This window comes from Nomascus leucogenys, chromosome 6 (genome assembly GCF_006542625.1).
Source record: "Nomascus leucogenys isolate Asia chromosome 6, Asia_NLE_v1, whole genome shotgun sequence".
Lineage (NCBI taxonomy): Eukaryota > Metazoa > Chordata > Mammalia > Primates > Hylobatidae > Nomascus > Nomascus leucogenys.
The window spans coordinates 102,750,834-102,773,731 of NC_044386.1; the positions used below are offsets into that span (position 1 = coordinate 102,750,834).

The 22,898-nt window shown below is 44.4% G+C and overlaps 1 protein-coding gene across 2 annotated transcripts in view; it reads left to right on the top strand.

The window, feature by feature from the left end:
* The first annotated feature begins 14,354 nt into the window (after positions 1–14,354).
* BNC1 (basonuclin 1) overlaps positions 14,355–22,898 on the top strand; it is a 31,025-nt gene continuing 22,481 nt past the window's right edge. The window contains exon 1 of one of the 2 annotated variants that reach the window (XM_003268447.4): positions 14,355–14,533. In XM_003268447.4, coding sequence (XP_003268495.2) covers positions 14,435–14,533 — 99 coding nt within the window. In that variant the 5' untranslated portion in view covers positions 14,355–14,434. Of the gene's footprint in view, positions 14,534–15,621; positions 15,945–22,898 lie in introns of those variants that run through there. The other variant, XM_012507186.2, reaches the window with a different exon arrangement.

A 22,898-nucleotide genomic window follows, 5' to 3' on the forward strand; every position in this document is an offset into this window, starting at 1 on the left:
TCTGGAAACATTATGAGACATTTTGCCTTTTTTTTTTTTAGTTTATCAGCTATCGTTAATGTAAGTGTATTTTATGTGTGGCCCAAGACAATTCTTCTTCCAATGTGGCCCAGGGAAGCCAAAAGATTGGACACCCCTGTTTTAGATTATGTCCATATCGGCACCCCACTTCCAGGGAGCCTTCCAAGATTCCTAAGCCCTAACTATAAAACACACACACACATACACACACAGATGACTGCAGTGAAAGATTTTAATTCATTGTTATTGGGCTGTGTCAGATTAAATAGAGTATGTACCAAAAAAGAATTAGAGAATATGAACAAAATAATTTTAAGGTACAATTAATAAATTATACTTTATTACTTTATGAACAAGAACTTATATTTTTAAATAAGACTCTCAATAAATTCAAACAAGTAGAAATTATATTGGTCACAATTTCTGATATGTAATAAAGAGAAATCATAAAGCTTAAGACAAAAAAGTCATTAAAAGATTGAAAAGCCTTATATGACATCTGGTTCAAAAAAAAAATAAAGATATTTTAGAAAAAATTATTACAGAAACATTACATAAGCAAATATAGGAAATGTGGTTAAAGATATACTCAAAATTGAATTTATGAAGTGATTTTTTAAAAATAACTTAGCATTCAATTTAAACTTCTAGAAATAGAACACAAAAGAAATCCTAAGAAAATAAGAGTAGGGAAATAATAAAGATAAAAGAAGCAGACTTGTTGAAAGAACAAATAAAACAAGCAATATAGTAGCCCATCTAAGAGAAAAGAAGGAAGCAAAATTAGAATTGAGAAAATTGATATAACAGTAGCTACAATGTCTTTTTTTTTCTTTTTTTTGAGACGGAGTCTCACTCTGTCACCCAGGCTGGAGTGCATAGCGCGATCTCAGCTCACTGCAACCTCCACCTTGCGGGTTCAAGCAATTCTGCCTCAGCCTCCTGAGTAGCTGGGACCACAGGTGCATGCCACCACACCCAGCTAATTTTTTGTATTTTTAACAGAGACAGGGTTTCACTGTGTTATCCAGGATGTTCTTGATCCCCTGACCTTGTGATCCACCTGCCTCGGCCTCCCAGAGTGCTGGGATTACAGGCGTGAGCCACCACGCCCGGCCTTAGAATATCTCTTTAAGTTGGTATATAATTAAGAATTTTGAGTTTTGAATTTAAAAATAGCAATTAGGTGATCATTTCTCCCTAAAAATAAAATAATGAAAGTATAAGAAACAGAAAATTTGGAAAAGTGTAATAGAGGAAAACAAACAGAAAAAAAAAACTATTAAAAAAAATTAAAAACCCTCTATCCCCACTACCAGTATCAGGAATCCAGGTGAGCGCTGTCAAATCTTAGAGAAAGATAATTTCCATGTTTTAAAAACTTTGCCATAGCACTGGGAAAATGGGAGATGCCAAATGATTTTACAAATTAAACATGTCAGTGGACTCCAGGCTTCTTTGACTTACATATACACTTGATTATAGACCAATTTCACTTATAAATACGGACACGAAAACCTCAAGTAGGATAGAATTCCACAGGACATTAGAAGGAAAGTCTACAAGTCAGTCTTTGAACAATCTTTTCTTGAACAACTATTATTGGGCACAGATGATACATTGAGCACTATGTTAAACCCTGGGAAATAACAAATTAGTAAGATATGGTCCTTGCCCTCAAGGAGTTCAGATTCTAATGGAGAGGGGACACATAAAAGAACAATTAAAATAATTAAACGCAAATGAAATCTATTCAGAGTACAGCCATGGACTGGAGTCACGTAGCCCATGAAGGAAAGATAAAACAGGGGTCTATTAGCAAAGACTTCTTGAGAACAGTGTGTTTGAACTAAGTTTAAAGGAGGAACAGGAATTAGCTAAAAGCCAAGTGCAGGGAGCATTGTTCCACCTCAGCAGGTGAGGCTATTGCCAGTAGAGGAGATAGGAGTAAAAGCATGGAGGCAAGAGATTGTTTAGCGCTTACAAAGAACTATTAAGTGTTCACTGACTATAGGCCTAGGACTGTGCCTGTTTTTCATACTGTGCTCATAGGATCTAAACCAATGCCCAGCACCTAGATTTATGGATCATCAGTTATGGTTGAAATCATACAACAAATGAGATATCAAGACAGCGTATGAAGTATTTTTTAAAAAAAGAAAAGAAAAAGGTAGCTAAGATAGAACCTGAGCCTGAGGAACACGAAAAGAGCAAGTGGAGGAAGAGGAGGCCATTAAGGTAATGGAAAATGTCCAGTGAGAGAGAAATGAGGAGAACCAGGAGGCTAGGAGTCATGGAAATCAGGGAAGAAGTCCCCAGAGACTAGTACAGCAGCGAGGGGCAGTACAAACAGCTGAAGAACGCCTATTAGATTAGAAATTGGGGAATCTAGGCATCAAGGATAGACTACTTCCAGGCTGGGCGTGGTGGCTCACGGCTGTAAACCCAGCACTTTGGGAGGCCGAGGCAGGCAGATCACTTGAGGTCAGGAGTTCGAGACCAGCCTGGGCAACCTGGTGAGACCCCCCCCCGCTGCCCCCCGCGTCTCTACTAAAAATACAAAAAATTAGCCGGGTGTGGTGGAGTGCGCCTGTAGTCCAAGCTACTCGGGAGGCTGAGGCAGGAAAATTGCTTGAACCCAGGAAATGGAGGTTGCAGTGAGCCGAGATGGCACCATTGCACTCCAGCAAGGGTGACAGACGGAGACTCTGTTTAAAAAAAAAAAAAAGGCATATATAGACTATTTCCAGAAGGTTAGCCAAGAAGAGATAGAGAGGTTAAAGGAATGTTGTTTCTTATTTTTAGGATTGCTTCAGTTATCTGCTTCTGCCCAGCAAACCACCCGGAAGCATACGACTTTTTAAAACAAAGATTTATTATTTCTCAGAATCCAATCAATTAACTAAGTAGCTTTTCTTCTGGTCTCTCCTTTGGTCACTATTCAGACTACCTTTAGCTGGTAGGCCAACTGTTTGGGCTAGTTGGGACTCGAGGTTTCTCTCCATGTACTCTCAGAACCTTCCTCTCAAAGTGGTCTCTCATGCTCCAGAGCCGATTCCACATGGCCATTCTCTCCATTAGGACAGCCTGGACCTCTCACAACATGGTGGCTGGGCTCCAAAGGGAATAATCCAGGAGAGATAAGCTCAGTGTGCAAGCAATTACTAAGCTTCTAATGGTAGCATACTTGCTAATGACCATTAGCCAAAGCAAATTACATGATCACGGCTAGAGTCTACACAGGAAGGAACACAGGGATGAAGTGCAGGGGGATGGTTGTTTATCCTTTTAATTGTCCACTATATAAGGGTATTTTAGAATTTAAAATGTTTATAGGCTAAGGAACTAATTGAAAGGGAGATGCTGAATGCACAATAAAGAGAGGCTATTACTAAAAGGGTCCCAAAAGGTATGATGGATGGGCGAATGACGGGGATGAACACCATCCTCTGAGCCTGGTGGAAGAGAGATTTAAAATGGGTTATGTATATATTTCAGTTTAATCACTGAGGGGAACAGAAAAGGGAGTTGTTCATGGAAATGTAGCCCTGGGGTAAAGACTTGGAATTTGTGGTAACACCAATTCTGCCATAATTTTGCTTCTCCATCAATACTCAAGTGTGCATGTTGAGGCTGAAAAGGCTGATTACAGCATTGATCCAGGTTTAGAATTTGGTTGGTGGGTGCTGCAGAAGGATAATGGTGCCAGGAATCATGGGTTACTGGAAAGGGTAATTTGACAGAAAATCCAGGAATTGGGTGCAGTAGCACATGCCTGTAGTCCCAGATACTCAAGAGGCTGAAGGGCAGGAAGATGAGACCACAGCCCCAGATGAGGAGAGAACAATGAGATGTTGGCAAACTGGCTAGAATAACACTACAGGACCAGCTTCCTTGGATGTGCCTTGAAAAGACATGCGGTGTATTTCCAATAAGTAAATCCCTCTAGGCATTGAGTGCAGGAGTTCAAATCCAGCCTGGGCAACTTAGTGATTCCATCTCTAAACAAACAAAAATGAATGTTGTTAAAAAATATAAAATAAAATTCAGGAATTAATAAAGGTTGAAGGGGGTGGAGTGTTCTAAGCCAATTCTCAATGACTGCAGTGAATGATGGAAAGTAACCAGGAAGTGACAGTGCTGCTGAAGGGCTGCTCATGAGTACAAGGACTGGGTCCATTGTATCCCCAGATGCAAGTACAGTGCACATAGAATATGCTCAATATTAGGCCAGGCAAGGTGGCTCATGCCTGTAATCCCAGCACTTTGGGAGGCCAAGGTGGACTAATCACTTGAGGTCAGGAGTTTGAGACCAGCCTGGCCAACATGGTGAAACCCCGTCTCTACTAAAAAATACAAAGAAATTAGCCCAGCATGGTGGAGCACACCTGTAGTCCCAGCTACACGAGAGGCTGAGGCAGGAGAATCGCTTGAACCCAGGAGGCAGAGGTTGCAGTGAGCTGAGATTGTGCCACTGCACTCCAGCCTGGGCGACAGAGGGAGACTCCATCTCAAAAAAATAAATAAATAAAAATAAAAATACAAAAATTAACTGGCATGGTGGTGCACACCTATAGTCCCAGCTACTTGGGAGGCTGAGGCACGAGAATCACTTGAATCTGGGAGGTGGAAGCTACAGTGAGCCGAGATTGCGCCACTGCACTCCAGCCTGGACAACAGAGGAAGACTACGTTTAAAAAAAAAAAAAAAAAAAGTCTGGGCGTGGTGGCTTTCACCTGTAATCCCAGTGCTTTGAGAGGCTGAGGTGAGCAGATCATGAGGTCAGGAGATTGAGACCATCCTGGCTAACATGGTGAAACTCCTTCTCTACTAAAAATACAAAAATTAGCAGGGCGTGGTGGCAGGCGCCTGTAGTCCCAGCTACTTGGGAGGCTGAGGCAGGAGAATGGTGTGAACCCAGGAGGCGGAGCTTGCAGTGAGCCGAGATTGTGCCACTGCACTCCAGCCTGTGTGACAGAGCGAGACTCCATCTCAAAAAGAAAAAAGAAAAAAAAAAAAAGATGCTGTTCAATATTAGTAAAAATTTGTGGAATAAACAAATAACTTTAATTCATCTCCCTCATTTTACAGATGAGAAAACTGAGGCCCCCCAAAGGGCAAATGTATTGTTCAGTCACCAAAGTTAGTGTACACCTAGCCAAGGCTTCCTACTTCCTTACAAAACCATACCCAATGTGGAAGTCCTTCTCAACATTCCCAGAGGCAGCTCATTATTTTATTATCTCACAACCATTTAAGTGGCATTTGTCATTGTTTGGATGAAATATCTTTGAATGAATACAGTTGAATGAATAAAGGGAGTGGTTAAAATCTTCCTTGAGGCCTAGAGGGATTTACTTATTGGAAATACACCACATGTCTTTTCAAGGCACATCCAAGGACTCTGGTCCTGTAGCGTTATTCTAGCCAATTTGCCAACATCTCATTGTTCTCTCCTCTTCTGGTACTGTGGTCTCATTTTCTTTTAAGACTCAGAAAATCGGGAAGAAACACAAACACACACACACACATTATCAGCTATCTACACATAGTCACTATGGATTTTTCCAGACTCCCTAGGATTAAAGAAATTAATGAACTTTCAGCTGAATAGGACAGAGGCTTTTAAAACCTTACCAACTACTATCCTTAAAGAAAAATGGAAACATCTCCCCCAGAGGCTATTGTCAGTTATGGAATTCAACTTAAGGAGGAAGGTGGTGACATGCTCCTCTTTCCCACTGGACCAAAATTTCAAAGCTTCAAATGTGTGGTAAATCCAACCAAAGATAAAGATTTGCAGGTGTTTTTTGCATAAAAGCAAGAAGGGCAGATGTATCTGAAACGTGCTTCTAACCAAATACGACATCTGCAATCCATTAGGGGTGTCCTGATGAAGGAAAGTGAGAGGAGAGGTTCAGGCAGAAAGCCTGCTCTGTACAAACACCAGCCTGAGGATGTGTCCAACCCTGTCAGAATCTCAGGACACCAAGGTCCTAAAAAAGGTGACCATTCTGGGGCAAACTTACATTTTTGCCAAATAACCCAGTTCCTCTTCTTTCTTGCCTTCTATCAAGTTATCTTTGAAATGCCAGTGCCTTCTCTTTACTCAAGTACACCTACATGTTTTAGTATTTAAGACTTGGCAGCCACCTCAGATAAAGAGAACACTCCCTGCTTTGAGTGTGCAGACCTTCCTTTCCCAGCACTCACGGAGAGCGATCTGTGTCCTGATTCAGCTATTTACACTTCCACAGAACAAAGCAGAATTGTCACCACGAACATTACTTGCAGGTTACTCAGTGGTTGTTATACGCCTGTCCTGGACTCCCAAGAAAAGCCACTTTTATAAAAGTGTTTGTAGCAAAGCATGTTGCAAAACATCCATGGCTGTGAAAATGACTCCAAGGTATGTGATTCCTAGAATGGACATTCAGAAGGACCCTCAATTTTGTTCATATATAGGATCCATGGTCAGGGCTTGCTTCAGACCTTCCTTTGCATGTCTTACATTGAGCTTCAGCAACTGGGCTCAAATTAAACATAGCATGTAATTGGAGTGCTCCTTAAATGAATTCTCTCAATGAGCATACCAAGTCTGTTTCCTGTATAATGTCTCTTACTTGCTTACTGGCCTTTTGATAAACCATTAGAGATGGAGCATTTTGTTAATTACTAAACTCCTGGTGACAGACAAAACTGGCCTGTTAAAACTTGTGCTGTAATTTGAGGATTAAAAGCCACACCTCTGGGAAACATCAGTATCAAAACTGATTTGATGTTGGAGACAAGGTGTAGAAGCCACAGTTTGACAAAGTAGATTTCCAAGCACAGTTAGCAATTACATTTTTAGAAGTCTTCTATTACGCCATTTACAAGAAGGTACTTTTAAGGAGCTACAAGTCAGGAATATGTGTTTAAATCTCTTCATTTATAAATGTATAGGTAAAGCCCACATTTAAGAAGCACCTACAGTGTACAGAAGAGCACTGTGCTAGATACAGCAAAAATCAGCAGTCCTGGGCCGGGTGCGGTGGCTCATGCCTATAATCCCAGCCCTTTGGGAGGCCGAGGCAAGCAGATCCCTTGAGGCCAGGAGTTAAAGACTAGCCTGGGCAACATGGTGAAACCCCATTTCTACTAAAAACACAAAAATTAGCTGAGCGTGGTGGCGCACACCTGTAGTCTCAGCTACACGGGAGGCTGAGGCATGAGAATCGCTTGAACCCAGGAGGCAGAGGTTGCAGTGAGCCAAGATCACACCACTGCACTCCAGCCTGGGTGACAGAGCAAGACTCTGTCTTGAATAAAAAAGGCCGGGCACGGTGGCTCATGCCTGTAATCCCAGCACCCAGCACTTTGGGAGGCCGAGTGGGCAGATCACGAGGTCAGGAGTTCAAGACCAGCCTGGCCAACACGGTGAAACCCTATCTATACTAAAAATACAAAAATTGGCCGGGTGTGGTGCTGGGTGCCTGTAATCCCAGCTACTCCGGAGGCTGAGGTAGAATTACTTGAACCTGGGATGCAGAGGTTGCAGTGAGCCCAGATCACGCCACCGCACTCCAGCCTGGGTGACAGAGCAAGACTCTGTCTTGGAAAAAAAAAACAACAAAACACAGTCCCTAACCTCCTAAATTTCATAATCCAATGAAGAAAATGTTATTAAAAAATCAAAGTATGTGGTCAGTGCCTTTCTGGAAAATATTTTACTTAACAGTAAGGAAAAAACTAATGATTACAGCATCAATGTACTTTTTTTTTTTTTTTTTTGAGACGGAGTCTCACTCTGTCGCCCAGGCTGGAGTGCAGTGGCGCAATCTCGGCTCACTGCAAGCTCCGCCTCCCGGGTTCACGCCATTCTCCTGCCTCAGCCTCTCCGAGTAGCTGGGACTACAGGTGCCTGCCACCACGCCCGGCTAACTTTTTTTGTATTTTTAGTAGAGACGGGGTTTCACCGTGGTCTTGATCTCCTGACCTCGTGATCCGCCCGCCTCGGCCTCCCAAAGTGCTGGGATTACAAGCGTGAGCCACCGCGCCCGGCCGCATCAATGTACTTTGATTGGAAAAATCTCTTCACTTGACCCAGGGTTTGTGGATTGAAGGTCTGTGTCAGGAGGTTCTCTCCTAATCCTCCATCACCAATGTCATCTAAAAGTGCAAATAATGAACAAAGACTGTTATGACAGAGAACAGTTGGTATTTCACTTATCCTTCATCCAGAATAATCTTCCAGTAAAACTGAAAGTAAGTTTCTATATCAGTTGAGAAGCTTTCTCTTAAAAATAAGAAAAAAACCCATCTCAAACTGGCTTAAGTGACAAAAGTGATTTAATTTTTCACAGATCCATGAAGGCCAAAGGCTTCAGGCGTGAATCAGAGCTCCAGCTGAATTCCTCTACAATTCTCTCAGCTCTCATCTCCACATGTCAGCTCTATTCCCAGCCCGATTTACCTTTATTATTCACAAGATGCCAGGAACAACAGGGATTACATGTTATCCTTTTTCACCCCATGGGAAAAAAAGAACTTGGCATTTCATGCCCATCAAACAAAAGTTCTGAGCTTTAAGCTGACTGGACGACCTGGAACCAATTCCTGTGCCCAGGAAAATACCTTGGTGCTGACTGGTTTAGGCATGGGTCACCTGAGCCAATCACCTATGGGACTGGGGTTGATTACCCAGAGAACATGGCTGCTACACTGTGGAGAAGGAATAAAAGGAAGGGTGAAGAGGCCAGTCACACATCACACTGCCTGCTATAATCTTTTTTCATGCACAGCCTGGATTGCTAATTATTTTTTTTATTCAATATCAGACATAAACTCTATAAAGGGGAATCTGTTTTCTATAAAATTTCTAAGTCAGACATTTAAAGATGGTTTTACTTTTTCAAAAACAACAAAATGGGTAACTCAAATTTTTTTTGCAGAGTTCTCTCTTCCCTTAATATACAAAAAGTATCCCCCTAAAAATGTTTTTACCATTTGATATCAGTGAGAATGATTCAAAATTTGTCCTATAGTCCATCTTCCCTAACCCTTTTATCCTCAGTTTCCAAAAGCAATATGACCTACCAAATATATCCTCCTTCACCTTGGATAATGGATCATTAAATCTGCAGAAGACACCATGTTCCAAGGCATAATGAACTTTAAAAGTTTTCTGATATATGTTCACCAGCCTCCCAAAACCCATCCAAGCAGGACCTGTCCTGCCTCATGAAACTCACCCCAAATTCACCAACTCAATCTGTAAAGTGCCTAGTTTAAGGAATTTTCAACAACTAAGTATTTCTTCCACACGTGTAGTACTAAATCAGGGATGTCCAATCTTTTGGCTTCCCTGGACCACATTGGAAGAAGAATTGTCTTGGGCCACACATCAAATACACTAACACTAATGATAGCTGATGAGCAAAAAAACAAAACAAAACAAAAAACAAAAAAACTCGTAATGTTTTAAGAAAGTTTAAGAATTTAAACTTTGAATGTTGGGCTGCATTCAAAGCTGTCCTGGACCACATGTGGCCCACAGAACTTAGATTGGACAAGCTTGTTCTAAACAAAGTGTCCAGAGATAAGTTAACCTGTGGTATTTTCTTCCCACTGCCTTGGTGATGAAAGAATGAGTTGTCTGGAAGGCAAGCCATCGCCTTCTTGTGACTGTTGCTGACTGTTTAAAAGCCATGGACAACAGCCTAAATGAGAAACTAACCTCACACACCCCAGACATACCAAAGCAATGGTAGCCAAACTTTCAATATTTGTTCCAAGCATTCCACTTGAAAAAATCATTGTAAGCCTTCAACTTGTCTGTTTCAGAAATGAGAATTTTCTGGTTGCAGAAGATGCCACTGAGGCTCACAAGTTGCATCACTGGCAGCCACATTCAGGCAAGCAGTAATTACGAATCAGGCCTGGGTTTGTTTTCACTTTGGAATTTACTACTGTATTTATCACTTCCTCACTGACACCAACTCCCACCACCCCCTTGAGATTTGGCAATCTTTGGCAAAACCCAAAATGCCAAGCACAGTGCATTCGCCTCTGTGTAGCATGACCTGCAGGGTATTTTGCTCCCTTCAACCCCAGGCCTTGTGTGAGAGATTGAGGAACAGCAACAATTTTTTGCCACCAAAACCCTGGGCCACATTTGGGATGGTCTCTTGTCCTCTCCCTCAAAAGGGAGCAGCCCTGGAGCTGAAGAGGGGAAATTGTGACACCTGTGCCAGGTTTGTGGCAGGCCAGCCTGTCCCCCAGCAGACAGCTGCGTGGGGGGGCCAGTTTGGCCCAAGTGCTGCTTAGTCAGGCTCTAACACCGAGCCAAGCTGCAGATGTGCCCAGACCTGCCGCCACCAGGTGTCTGTCTCTGGGCCGGGAGGTGACGGCACAAAGGTGACTCTTGCCTCCTGCTGTTTCCTGACACCTCAGAGGAATGTGGAGGACTCAGGAGAGGACACCGCAGAAGGCCACCGACAGGGCCACTGCTCTCTGCCCACCCTGCTATTTCAAAAGCCTTTGCCTGCCCTGCCCCTTTGGCCCTCACCCTGTCTTTCTGCCAACAGCCCCAGGGCTGGGTCCTCCTCCAGGCTGCTGGTGGGCTCAAGTGAGAGGTGGCTACCTCCTCAGGCAGATTACCTGCTTGCCTGACCTGCTGTAGTATCGTGATGTTCCCACTGTTAGTGCCCAAACCTCTACAGCTAAAAGGTGTTTTTTTTTCTAATATGATTTCCATGATTAAAAATATTCTTTAAAATTTTTTTCAAGCTCATCTGTCCCCACTGGGGAAAAACTGCTTGTGAGATTTAGTTTCCTAAGAAGAGGCTATTCTGTATTTAACAGAATTATTTATTGACAACCGGAGGGGGTCTTCTAGGGTGTAAATATTAGAAAGGTTTACCTGCCCATTTGTGGACTTCAGATCCAACACAAAAAGGTTGTGTCTAATCTCAGTGTGTTTTTCGAGAATTCCATTTAAAACTTAGGGAGGTTATAAGCTGTTCTCCATCAGGAGTGATGTTCACGCTACAAATATTTATTGCACATCTATTATGTGCTACAATCCCAGGCCTCAAGAAGACATCACTATATAGCAGAGTGTGGAAATGAATAGCATATTGGCCAGATTCAGCTCGCAAACATTTTCTTTGACTCATACTGTATTTATCAAAAATTTGAATGAGTTGCCAACTTTTAAACATCAGAACATTTACAGCTTCTCTTGAAAACTCAAGAAATCTGGCAAAACTGAGCCCACATTCCTGGCTGATGACAAGTAGAGTAACTACTGCCCACTTCAGACAGGCACTGGCTCTGGGTTCACATGGCCCCCCACCTCCCCATTTCCCCCTGACTCAGCCTGCCTAGCCCCTCAGCATTTGTCATTGATTCTCAGGATGGAGAGTGACAACACATTCACTCTTGGAAATGCCTCAGTCAGAGACACAGCAACCCAATCAAGCCGTGCATCTCAGAAGAGCTGATTCTTACCTCCTTATCATCAGGTCACAAAGATTTCATTATTTTGTATCTTCTCAATCTTTCCAATTTTTAATAAAGCTTCTTTTAGTCCTTGATAATGTAAAGTTAGGGAAGATAGTCTGTTTTTACCACTTGCCAAGACAAGGAACTTGCCACAAAAGAAAATGGCAAGGTTGAAACATAGAAGCAAAACGTGAGGACTTTGCAAGAGCAGGACGGGCTCTCAGAGATGCTCTCATTTGCCAGATGAAAAAGGTGAGATCTAGAGGAGGGAAAGGCCATGCCAGACCCCACTGGTAACCAGTAGGAAAATAGGAAGATGGTCTGGGTAGTCTTTAGCCAGCCAGTACCACACTCCTGTCTACAGGCACAGGTGGTTTCTCTGTTCCTGTTTCTACTTACATTTCCAAGGAACGGCAGAGAAGCCCATCAGACCTCAGAAATAAATTTGAGGACTGATTTCAGAGGTCACATGGTACTATTAGGTACATGATTTAAAATGAACCTGCAAAAGATTAATTAGTAATTTTTATCTCGACCTACTGATTCCCTATATGTCGGTCTAAATTGTCATATTTGAAAAAAATGTATCTGTCGATCCCAACGGTACATGTTGGAAGAGGCAGCTTGTTTTCATGTTTTCAAATTATGTACTGCCAGAACCCTTCTTGTGTTTGTAGCTAGGAATAGAGTTACACAGTTGATTCTGTTATTTGTTGCTAGCAGAAAGTTTTACTAAAACACATATAATTTAGTTGCAATTAATATAAAGATAATGACCAAAACCTTCAATTGGACAGATTAAAGTTATTTAAGTGGGCCACCGCCTGGGACATAGACATTGTGGTGTATTTACAATAGGCATAGGTGGCATTCAGTAATATTGTAATCAAGGATCTCTCTTGGTTATAATATTATTGTAGGTAACAAATTTACGTTAATCCAAAAATTGGTTTTAGATGCAGCAGAAAGGAAAGGGGGTAAGGGTTTGCAGAACAGAGACTATTTTATTTAGTCTTACCAATCTGGCCTGAGACAGGCTTTCATATCTGCTTTTATAGAGAAGGAAAGAGGGGCCAAGAAAGCTGACTTCCTCAGCCAGTTTCCAGTTGCTAGGAATGAGCTATCCCTGGGTCACTCTGACTGCAAAACCAGAGGTTTATCTGCTACCGTATCTCATAGCACAGAAGCCACTAAGATGAGTAACGACCAAAGGAGTTAAGACAAGCACACATCACAACTAGGCTACAGAATGCAACTGGCACGATGAAAGAGGCAGAAAAAAGCGCCTGGGGGTCACAACAAGGCAAAAGCACATCGAGTGGAGGCCTGGTGGATCAGGGAAGGTTTTTGAGATGTGGTGACATTCCAGAAAGTCCTTGAAAGATGCACTGTGTTACAACAGAGATGGAGGTGCTAGAAGAAAGGCCTCAATACAGGGGCACGGAGGAATGAGAGGTAAGCAGTTTAGATGCGGAATGAATCTAGCAAAGCTACACCATGAAGTTAGCCACGTGAAAAAAAAAAAATGAATCTCCCCCCTAAGGCAAGGTCCATCACGTGAGGCCAGGAGACTTCAAGCCTACAACGAAAGGCGCCACACATCAGGCCCAGGACACTCACCTGTGTGTCCACCCCGGGAGAGGCAGCAGGACCCGCTGGACCCCAGGACGCCCAGACAGCCACACTTTCTTCCTCGTACACCCTGTTCCCTCCTTTCCCTTCTGTTCCCCTCAGAAGCCTTCCACCTGCCTGTGCCTTCCATAGCCACAACCAGGCACACTCTGGGTGGCTGAGGGCAACTCATTTCATCTTCCTTTTCCTCTCAGAGAGGGAAGGAAGAGCTTTGTTTCCTTTTCAAGGATCGCCACCAGCAGCAAGGCAGGTGGAAGAAACTGGGGAAAGAGGAAGCAGGACCCCCGCCGCCCCCCCAAGTCTAGCCTTTACAGACTCCTTTTAAGGAGCTGTAGAGGCTGGGAGAGGCCTGCCCTGCCCCGGGGCAGCAGAAACCCGGGCGCCGCTGCAGCAGCTGTGGGCGATCTCCGTCAGCTCCTGGGCTCCAGGATTGTGCGGCCTCAGCCCCTCCGCGTCTGCTCTCGGGGCCACCACCTCCAGTTGGCTGCTCCAGGGCACTTCATTTCATTCCGTCCCTAGCATCCAGTAAGACGCGAAAAACTTAATCCCATTTTACAACTGAAGCCACTGAGGCCCAGAAAGCAAAGCCATTTGTCCTGGGAAACTGGTCAAGCTGGGACTTTAACTCTTCAGACCACCCAAGGGAAGGTGTGTGTGTGTGGGGGGGCGGTGGGGGGGCTTGTTTGAGTTCTTAAGAAAACCTCCTGGCGACCCCCTTTTTCCACATCCCAGGACGCTCGTCCCGCACTTTCTCAGGAATGAGGTTTCTGCAGGCGAGGGCGGCGCTGCCTTCTTCCTCGGCGGCAGTGAGACCCCGAGGACGCCCCAGGGTAGGAGAGGAGGCCGAATCATCTCCTGAGAAGAGCGCCAGAGAACTTCAGAGCGTTTCGCCCTTCCCCAGGAGAGGCAAACACCGACACGTCTGTGTCTTTTACCAACAAGTGCCTTCAAGCCCGGCGGGGGCAGACACCTCCGCGCCGGCCGCCGGCGAGGTCTCCGCGGTCTGCGGGGGCCACGGCCTCGCCTCAGCTGCGCTGACTTAGGGCGTTATCCGGTCCCCGGGCGGGAGGCGGCCTCCCGGGCGGCGCAGCAGCGCCCGCAGCGTGGGGCGACCAGGCGGTGGGCGGTGGGCGGAGGGCGGAGGGGGAGGGGCGGAGGGGCGTCCCCGGGGCACAGGGGGCGGGCGTGCGGGCACACGCGGTGTGCGCGGCGGGGGCGGCCATCGTGCGGCGCAGCCTGGGCGCTTGGGGAGCCGCCCACTTCGCCGGGTCGCGCCCCGACGGCCGGAGCGTGGATGCGGCGGCGCCCGCCGAGCCGGGGCGGACGCGGGGCGGCCCGGGCCGGGGAGACGCGCCGGCAGCCCCGGCACCGCAGCGGTCGCAGGATGGCTGAGGTAAGCGCGGCGCCCTCCGCGGGCGCGGGGACTCTGTGCGCGGGGCAGGCGGCTCGGGACGCCGCTGGGCTCCGGCTCCCGTGGGTACCTGAGGGCCACCTCCCGAGGGCCAGCTGGCTACCTGCGCGGCAGCGCGGCCCCGAGGCGCGGCGGGAGGGACCGTGGTCTCTGGCCGGGAGGGTGGGGGGGGCGGCGCTGGTACCGGTCCCCGCCCGACGTCCCGGAGCCGGCAAACGGTCTCGGCGCCGGGGCAGCGGGCGCGTCGGAGGTGCCGGCGGGCGAGGCTGTGGAAATCGGAGGCGGCACTCGGCGGGTACCCTACACGCCACTCCCCGCCGCCCACACCCCAGACTTCAGCCCAGGACGTTAGGACTTGCTGTTTCCACCTGTGGGGGGGGGGTCGACCCCCTTTTTTTTTTTTCTTTTACCTCAGAATTTGTGAAACAGCTGATATTTCACACCGGTCGTCTTTCTCCCCGGGGATTGTTTCTCTGCAGAACGGGGCGCGCGGCAGCCTCCGGTCACTCTGAGGAGAATTGCGGAGACGGGCGGGTGGCCGTGAGGAGGCTCCCGTCCACTGCGGGACAAATCTTTACTTGTAGAGCAACAACAACAACAAAAAACAAACTTAAAAAACCCACAAGAACAAAAAAAACCCACGACTGAAAATCGCTATTTAGACAGGTCCGGTCCGAAAGCGTACGGGACATAGACCGAGCGTTGACCGTGTGCGGGGTCAGATTTGACCAGCTTCACTGCGGACCGTGGAGTCCTTGTCGCGGCTCCGCGCGAGGTGGCCCGTCTTTCAGAAAGCGCTGGGACGGGGCTAAGGCGCTTGGGCTCCGGGGTGGAAGCCGGGCCGAGCCGCGTCCGCCGCCCCGAGGTTTCCCTGGATTGACAGGAAGTGGGCCTGGGCTGCGGGAGCCCGCGGCTGCGCCCGCCGCTGCCTGCAGGGGTTTGCAGGGGTTTGCATGGGAAGCGCCGGCACGGGAAGCCCCCGGCCCCCGACTTCGAGCTCCTTTAACAGTCCCGCCCAGCCTGGCCTCGGGACCTGCGAGCTCGTGGCTCGCCCGTCTCGGGAGCGCCCCGTCGGTTCCGTGCTGGGAGCCGGGCGGCGGCGGCGAGGCTGGGGGCCGCGGGCGGAGGAGGAGGAGGCCGCTGCGGGGTCTCCCGCTGCTCCTCCGGAGCCGCCGCCCGGACCCGGAGCCCCGCCGCCGCCTGGCTTTGCCTGAGCTCCTCAGGATTTGTCAGCCAGATGTGACAAGATTGTGGCGAGGCGAGTGAAGGAGATCTGATATTAATCAGCGCGTAGCTCCGAGCCAAACTTTCTCAAATGCGGTGTAGAAACATGTTCTTCTCATTTAAGGCATCTCTTTGTGGCTGCGGGGCTGCCACTGCTGCGAGTCTGACAGTTAAGTGGAATGCCATCTCCCAGCCTTAATTGTGTGAGTGAAGTTGTGTGCGGTTGGGGGGTGTGGGACATCAGACGCTCGGGGGTTCGGTAACGTCCCCTGGTTTTATGGCTGTGCTCGCCGCAGTCCTGTGAAGGCCAGGGCATTTAAATCGGCCCAGACGCCTGGTCTCAGCCAGGCCTCTGCTGTTAACACTTAAGGGGCCTAAAAGAGGCCCCACCGGTGTCCTGGGAATCCCTGTCAGAGAGAGAGAGAGAGAGAGAGAGAGAGAGGAGGTGGGGTGTGTGTGTGTGTGTGTGTGTGTATGAGGGAGAGAGAACGTGTTTCTGCATAGGACCACAGAGCAGATGTAGCAACAATTTTTTAAAAAATACATTCTTTTCATCAAAGCGACAAGATTTTGGCTTGACAGTAAGTGAATTGAAAGACAGCATTTGGCAGATTTTTTTTATTCGCTGTTTATTGCTTTAATTTGCTATTCGATTTTATGGTATCTCTTCTAAGATTCTAAGAGTCTTCGACCCTGAGTTTGCAAATACGTGTTTATATATTGGAACTTTTGTTCAGTGATGGATACATTGACTCTCTTTTCAGTGATCCCTTCCCAGATTCGTTGATACATATTATTAAAACCTTGTTAAAATAGTTTGTCAAAATAAAATTTTGTACATCATATAAAAGAACATTACTTTAGATGTTACAAATTATACTGGATTTGATTTGCTCTTTAAAGAGGTGTGAAAAGATAGCTTCCCCTTTTGTGATGATGAATTTTGAGAAATAACTTTATTCTTTTTGGCATACTTTCAGATGGTTAAAACGAATAAGATACGAGTCATCGTTTGATTTCTCATCTAATAAGTTTGCTAACTAATTTCACTAAGAAACTATTACTATTTCAAGTCAACTGTTGGTTGAACGTGTTCCTGTTGTAGTTAAATGCTGAGAAGAGGTGGTGAAATCTTCACCTAGCACACATGCTGCTCACACTTTGGGAACTCGTAATTATGTTCAGGCATCTGCATAATTTAATTTGAATATCATCTGTACCTATAGTGTCCTTTCAGGCTAGTAAGGATTTAGGGACGTTCTCCTCCTTCAGAAAGTGGTTAAAGTTCTTTGGCCATTGATATCTACAGTGATCTGTTTGCTGTGGTTATAATTCACATTAGAAATATTGACTAACATGAAGTAATTGCCTTGGAAGCATGAGATTTACTAGAGGGCTATTTTATTTTTTATTGCATCTCCCCCATGTAGCAGTTAGGCCTGCATCCCAGGCCCATGCCCACTTTCTGTACCTCAAGATCATCAGGTTGGAAAGACGATCCAACCTGACAGATGAGAGAGAAAAGCCATACAGGTTTCCCTGTGGAACAAAATAATTGTCCCTAAGTACACATTTGTCATTTATGAATGCCTAGGGACAAGTATAAACAGGGGAACATTTTAAAAGTTCAATTTGTCAGTAAAATTAAACTGCAGCTTATGGAGTGGGGGGCAAAAGTGTCTTTTAGCTTCTGTATGTGGCTTTAGAAGTAATTTTGATGTGGCCATTAAAAGGGATGCCCTGAAGGTTCCACAGGGTAAATTACTTACAGGAGTGTGCTTCACCCCAGGGTGAATTTTCTCCTCTACAGCTGTCATTTAGAGTGGGTTACTTTTGTCAGAAACTGTCCTTTTTAGAACTGAAAATACCTTAGCTAAGGTAAAATCTCAATGATGAGTCACCCATCATTTTGGTATCTAAAATCAAGATTTAGGGAGTTGGTACTTTTAATTACCTAATTCCAAGTGTTCTATTGCAGAGTTTTTGTTTCTTTATTTTTGATGACTTCTCTGAGAGATGTTAAAGATAACTGGATTCTGCTCAAAAGAAGCATCTGGAAAGCATTTCTTTTTCCTTTTAAACTGGTTTCCACCTGAAAACCTTATTTCTGCATATCTTGTCATCCTTTGAAGTCCTTTTCCTAATTCTGGAAATTCCAAGATTCCATTGTGGCACCATTTCTCCGCACAGACACATGCCTATTTTAGCCAAAGAAGGTGGGTATAAACAGAGAACAGATTTGTTTCTCCAGGGTCCAATTTGGGGCCTTCTCAAACCTCACATAGTTAGTTATAGGCAAACAGACTGTCACTCTTGCCGTCCACACATGGACTCATTATTATAAACCAGCCTAACAAATCACAGGAGGACTCTGCCTTGGGGATAATTTCATTCAACTAATGTGAAACAAAAGAGAGATGGAGAAGTAAAATGTGAGGGTCAGGCCAAACAGCCCTGTCCATAGGGAAATAGTTGCCTCAGGTAAACTCTTAATTCAGGGTTCTAACATTTTTTCATATAGTTAGATTAGTTTGATTGTCTCCTCCTACAGATTATTTGTGTGATCCTACCAAATACTCAAACCTCAAATTTTTTTTCTAGCTGTACATCAGGTTCCGGAAGTGTTGTCCTTGTTCTGTAGTCCTCTAATTGTTTCTTGGATTATTCATTATGAAGGTAAAATTTTTATACTGTCAACTCTTAGCATTTCATGATACTTCACGGTGAATTTGAAGAAAGGGATCAGGATGGCATAATTAACTAAGTTTGATCTTTTCTTTTTAAAAACTTAGTTTCGAAAACCTAGTTCTCAATGAATCCCGAAAAGAATGTTTTCCAAAGTTTTACTTAGAAATGTTCACAATTTCGTCTTTATTTTGTATCAGCAGCAGTAGTGAAGTTGCATTGCTTATGTAACTTAGGTAAAATTACGCTAAAGTGTGTGTTTTGCTCTGTATTTTTTTCCTCAGGCTGATTCAACTATGTTCGGAAAGTTCCCTTTACATGCAATTAATATCTTTTGGTTTTTTGTTATCAAAGGTTTCTAAAGATTACCTCTGAGGTTTCCCAAATTTAGGTTATAAAGGAAAAAATATATCCATATAATTTACATTTCTGTACAGTTCTTAAATTTTTTTAAAGAAGAAATATTTGGCTTGGCTTTTAAGGTAATGTTTGCATGTTTTTCAGCTATTTCATATATTTTCAGTTTTTGAAACTAATAATTTTAAGAAAAAAAGCACAGACATTAAATTATTTTGGCACAGAGTTTATACTTTGATTCATAGACATCAAAAGAACAAGTATTTTCCCCATCACTGTCTTTGAACTAAGCAGCTAGAGAACACTACAAATGTGTCATGCATACTTTAAACTCACAGGCAGACTCAGCCCAATATCTGTCACTTGAAGGAGCTCTACCTCCCACCTGCCCTTTCTCTGCCAGACCCTTCTCCATGCCCTCAGTCTTCTTTGGTCTCTCATTTCATCCTCATACTTGCAGTGAGAAACCAGATTTTGTCCATTCTCCTTTAGTGTTGTGTTTATATTGCAAATGCTGACTACCTGGTTTCTGAGGCTCCCCACATCCCCTTTTAACCATGCTTGTGGTAAACAGTGCCTCCCCATTGTTTAGAAAGCTAATGATCCTATGAACCCAATAAAGAGACTCCTAGCTGCTCATCTGGACAGCCCAGGCCCACCTTATGTTGTCTTTCAAGGTAGGTCTCACTGCCCATAACAGAGACCTGTGCTCTGTGGCCCAGGCTCCTTGGCCTGACACATATGTACATGATAAGCTTTACTTTGTACCTAGGCTTGTGGTATTTCTTGCATGCACTGATGAGAGCATGCCTTCTTCCAGGAGGAAGCCCTCTCTGGCCTCTCTGTACAACCTTGACTTCTCCATTTCTCCTATCTCACTCAAACTATTTAATTTGGGGGAGAGTAGGAGTTTGACTTATTTTTTTCACTTTTTATTATAGAAGATTTCAAACAATCAAAATTAGAATGAAACTTGGTAATATGTGCTTGGGGTTTCAACAGTTACCAACTTTGGGCCAGTCTCATTTCATCTGTATTTCCTACCCATTCCCCCCATCATAACCAACGCTAGATTACTTTAAAGCAAATCCTAGGCATTATATAATTTCATTCATATATTACAATATGAAGCTCTAAAATACAAAGGCTCTTTTTTTAAAAAACCAGGGCAATATACCATATAGCACCTAAAAAATTAACAATAACTGTAACATCATTAAATTTCTAATTGGTGTTCAAATTTCTTTGATTACCTGATAAACTTTATATTACAGTTGGTTTCTTCAAATCAGGATTCAAGTAAGGTCCATACATTGTCTTTTTTAATATATAGGTTCATACTTTACTTTTTTCCTTGCAATTTATTTATTGAAAAAGCTGGGTCATTTATCCTGTAGAGTGCTCCCTGGTCTGAATTTTAATGATTATTTCCTTGTAGTATCATTTAAACATTCCTGTATCTCCTGTATATTCTTAAATTGAAGTTGAGTAAGAGGCTTGATCCAATTCAGGTTTGAACTTTTTTGTCAAGAACACCAGATGTGTGGTGGTATGTATCCTTCAGTCCAGAGGCAAATGGCCTCCTATTTTTCATTAGGAGTTGTGGAATGGTGATACTCTAGTTCTTCATTTATTTGATCCACATTCAGAGAGAATCTTTGTCTCATCAATGATTTTTTTACCCTGAAATACAGGTTATATAGCAAAGGATACGTACTTGATTTTTTTCCTTTACCAATTTTCAGAATAGTTGGTTTCCTAGCATTTTCTAAAAGTGGCCAATGAGTTTTGTTTGTTTTGAGTATATTTTGAATTCCTAGATTTTAACAGTGAATGACTCATGCTAATTTTTGACAAATCATATTCTCTACTCTGCTGTTTTTGACCAACCCAGTTGTGTGATTTTTCTTGCAGTCATACAAGTCTTCCCTAGTGTCAGACACTGGGAATTACTCATCTTTGTATCTCTATGAAGCTCCGCATGGTTACCAAGTATATGGTAGATGCTTTAGAAACAAACAAATAAAAACCTTGTTAAATAAATGATTATCATTTTCTTAAACTATTAGTGGAAGATGATGGCATGATGTGTTGAGTGTCTGCCCCATGTGTGTTTCTCAAGGTCAGCTAAAGTCCGACACTTTCACCTGCAGATAAGCTGCCTCACATTAAAGGACTTGGTGGGTTTCACCTCTGTTCTTCCCGGTTGTCCTTATTACTTATTTGGCAAAGGGTGATACTATTTTTCAGAATCCTAGTTGTACCTCTGTGGGTTTGCATATGTAAGAAAAACAATGGGAAACTTGAAAAAGTGGAAGAAGTGAGTGGAAAGTGAGAGGTGGGAAGGTAAGGAGAAAAAAAAAATCCAGTTCTAATAAGGAAAGTGAGAAGTGCAGAGGCGGAGCAGCTCCAAAGAGCAGTGGGGTAGAGAATTAACTCCCACCCTTGAATGATGCAGTTTCCTAAACCAGGAAGGCTAGCTCTGCAGCCACAGAAAGAGTAAGAATGACAATTTCACAACAGGTTAAGTGAAGCCAGGCTCTCCACCTAGACACCAAAGGTACCCCAGCTGCTTTAAAAGATGTCTTGTTTTATGTGTCCTGATTGGCAGTTTTTGATATGCACGTTAGCAACAATTATCTATATTCAACATTTTAAAAGTACTACTTAGAAAAAACTGGCCAGGCGCGGTGGCTCACGCCTGTAATCCCAGCACTTTGGGAGGCCGAAGTGGGCAGATCATGAGGTCAGGAGATAGAGGCCATCCTGACTAACACGGTGAAACCCCATCTCTACTAAAAATACAAAAAATTAGCCGGTGTGGTGGCGTACGTCTGTAGTCCCAGCTACTCAGGAGGCTGAGGCAGGAGAATCACTTGAACCTGGGAGGCAGAGGTTGTAGTGAGCCAAGATCCCACCACAGCATTCCAGCCTGGGCGACAGAGCCAGACTGTCTCCAAAAAAGAAGAAAACTGAATCAGGAGTTCAAGACCAGCCTAAGCAACATAGTGAGACCCCCCCCCCCCGCCGCCCGTCTCTAGAAAAACATTTTTTTTTTAAATTAGCTGGTTATGGTGGCATGCGCCTATGTGGGGTTTGGGAGGGTGAATAAAGTGGGTGGATCCCTTGAGCCTGGGAGGTAGAGACTGCTGTGAACAGTGATCACTGTCCTCCAGCCTGGGTGACAGAACAAGACCCTGTCTCAAAAAAAGAAAATCCTGAAGCATGTTTATTGTAAAGCTTGGTGGCTGTTAAAAAGTGATTTGTAGTTTGCCAGACTGGGTTTTTTAATTTCAAGTTGAAGAGTTACGATTTTTTCCACCGAGAATCTGGCATAGCCTTAGAATCTCACACGTAAGAGAGGACCACACACTCTAAACTTAACTTCGGTAATCTCTGCTGGTGAGTCATTTTCCACGTGGTTTTTACATGGCCCTCTCCATAGTCAGCTGGAAGATCAATGTGTAAACTAGGAACTGCATTTGGCTGCAAATTAAAAGAATTCCTAAATAATAGTTGCTACCCTTTCTTCTCAGCCATCCTTAGGGCATGACCTCGGTGTTGCCTCATAGTCACAAAATGGTATCTGAGCTCCTGCCATCAGGTTCTTGTTCCAAAAAAGAGGAAGAGGGAAAGGCAGACAGGTCTTACAGTAGTGTCAGCTGCTATTTATGAGGAGTTTTCTACAATACTTCACCCAGCAATTTGTATTGTATACCATTGGTCAGTACTTAAGTCACCTCACCACCAACTGAGACTTGGAAATTAAAGTTCTTTTTACTAAGGCATATTGGGGAAAAAGATAACTGGGGGAAAAAGATTAATAATCGGTAAGCATAGTACAGTTCTCTCATTGATTTGTTCAATCATTCGTTTACTTTCTCAAATAATACCAATGGAGGGCTTACCAAGTAACAGGCCCAGTGCTAGGTGTTGGTTTGGAGTTTTAGTTGTTTCATTGCCTCTTGCAGGAATGATTCATTGTGAAGCAACTTTTATAGGGGCTTTTTACCTTAGATATTTTTGGTAGCTCTGTGCAGAGTTGGACCACCAGGGCCCAGAAGACCGAAGAACTTGCTTG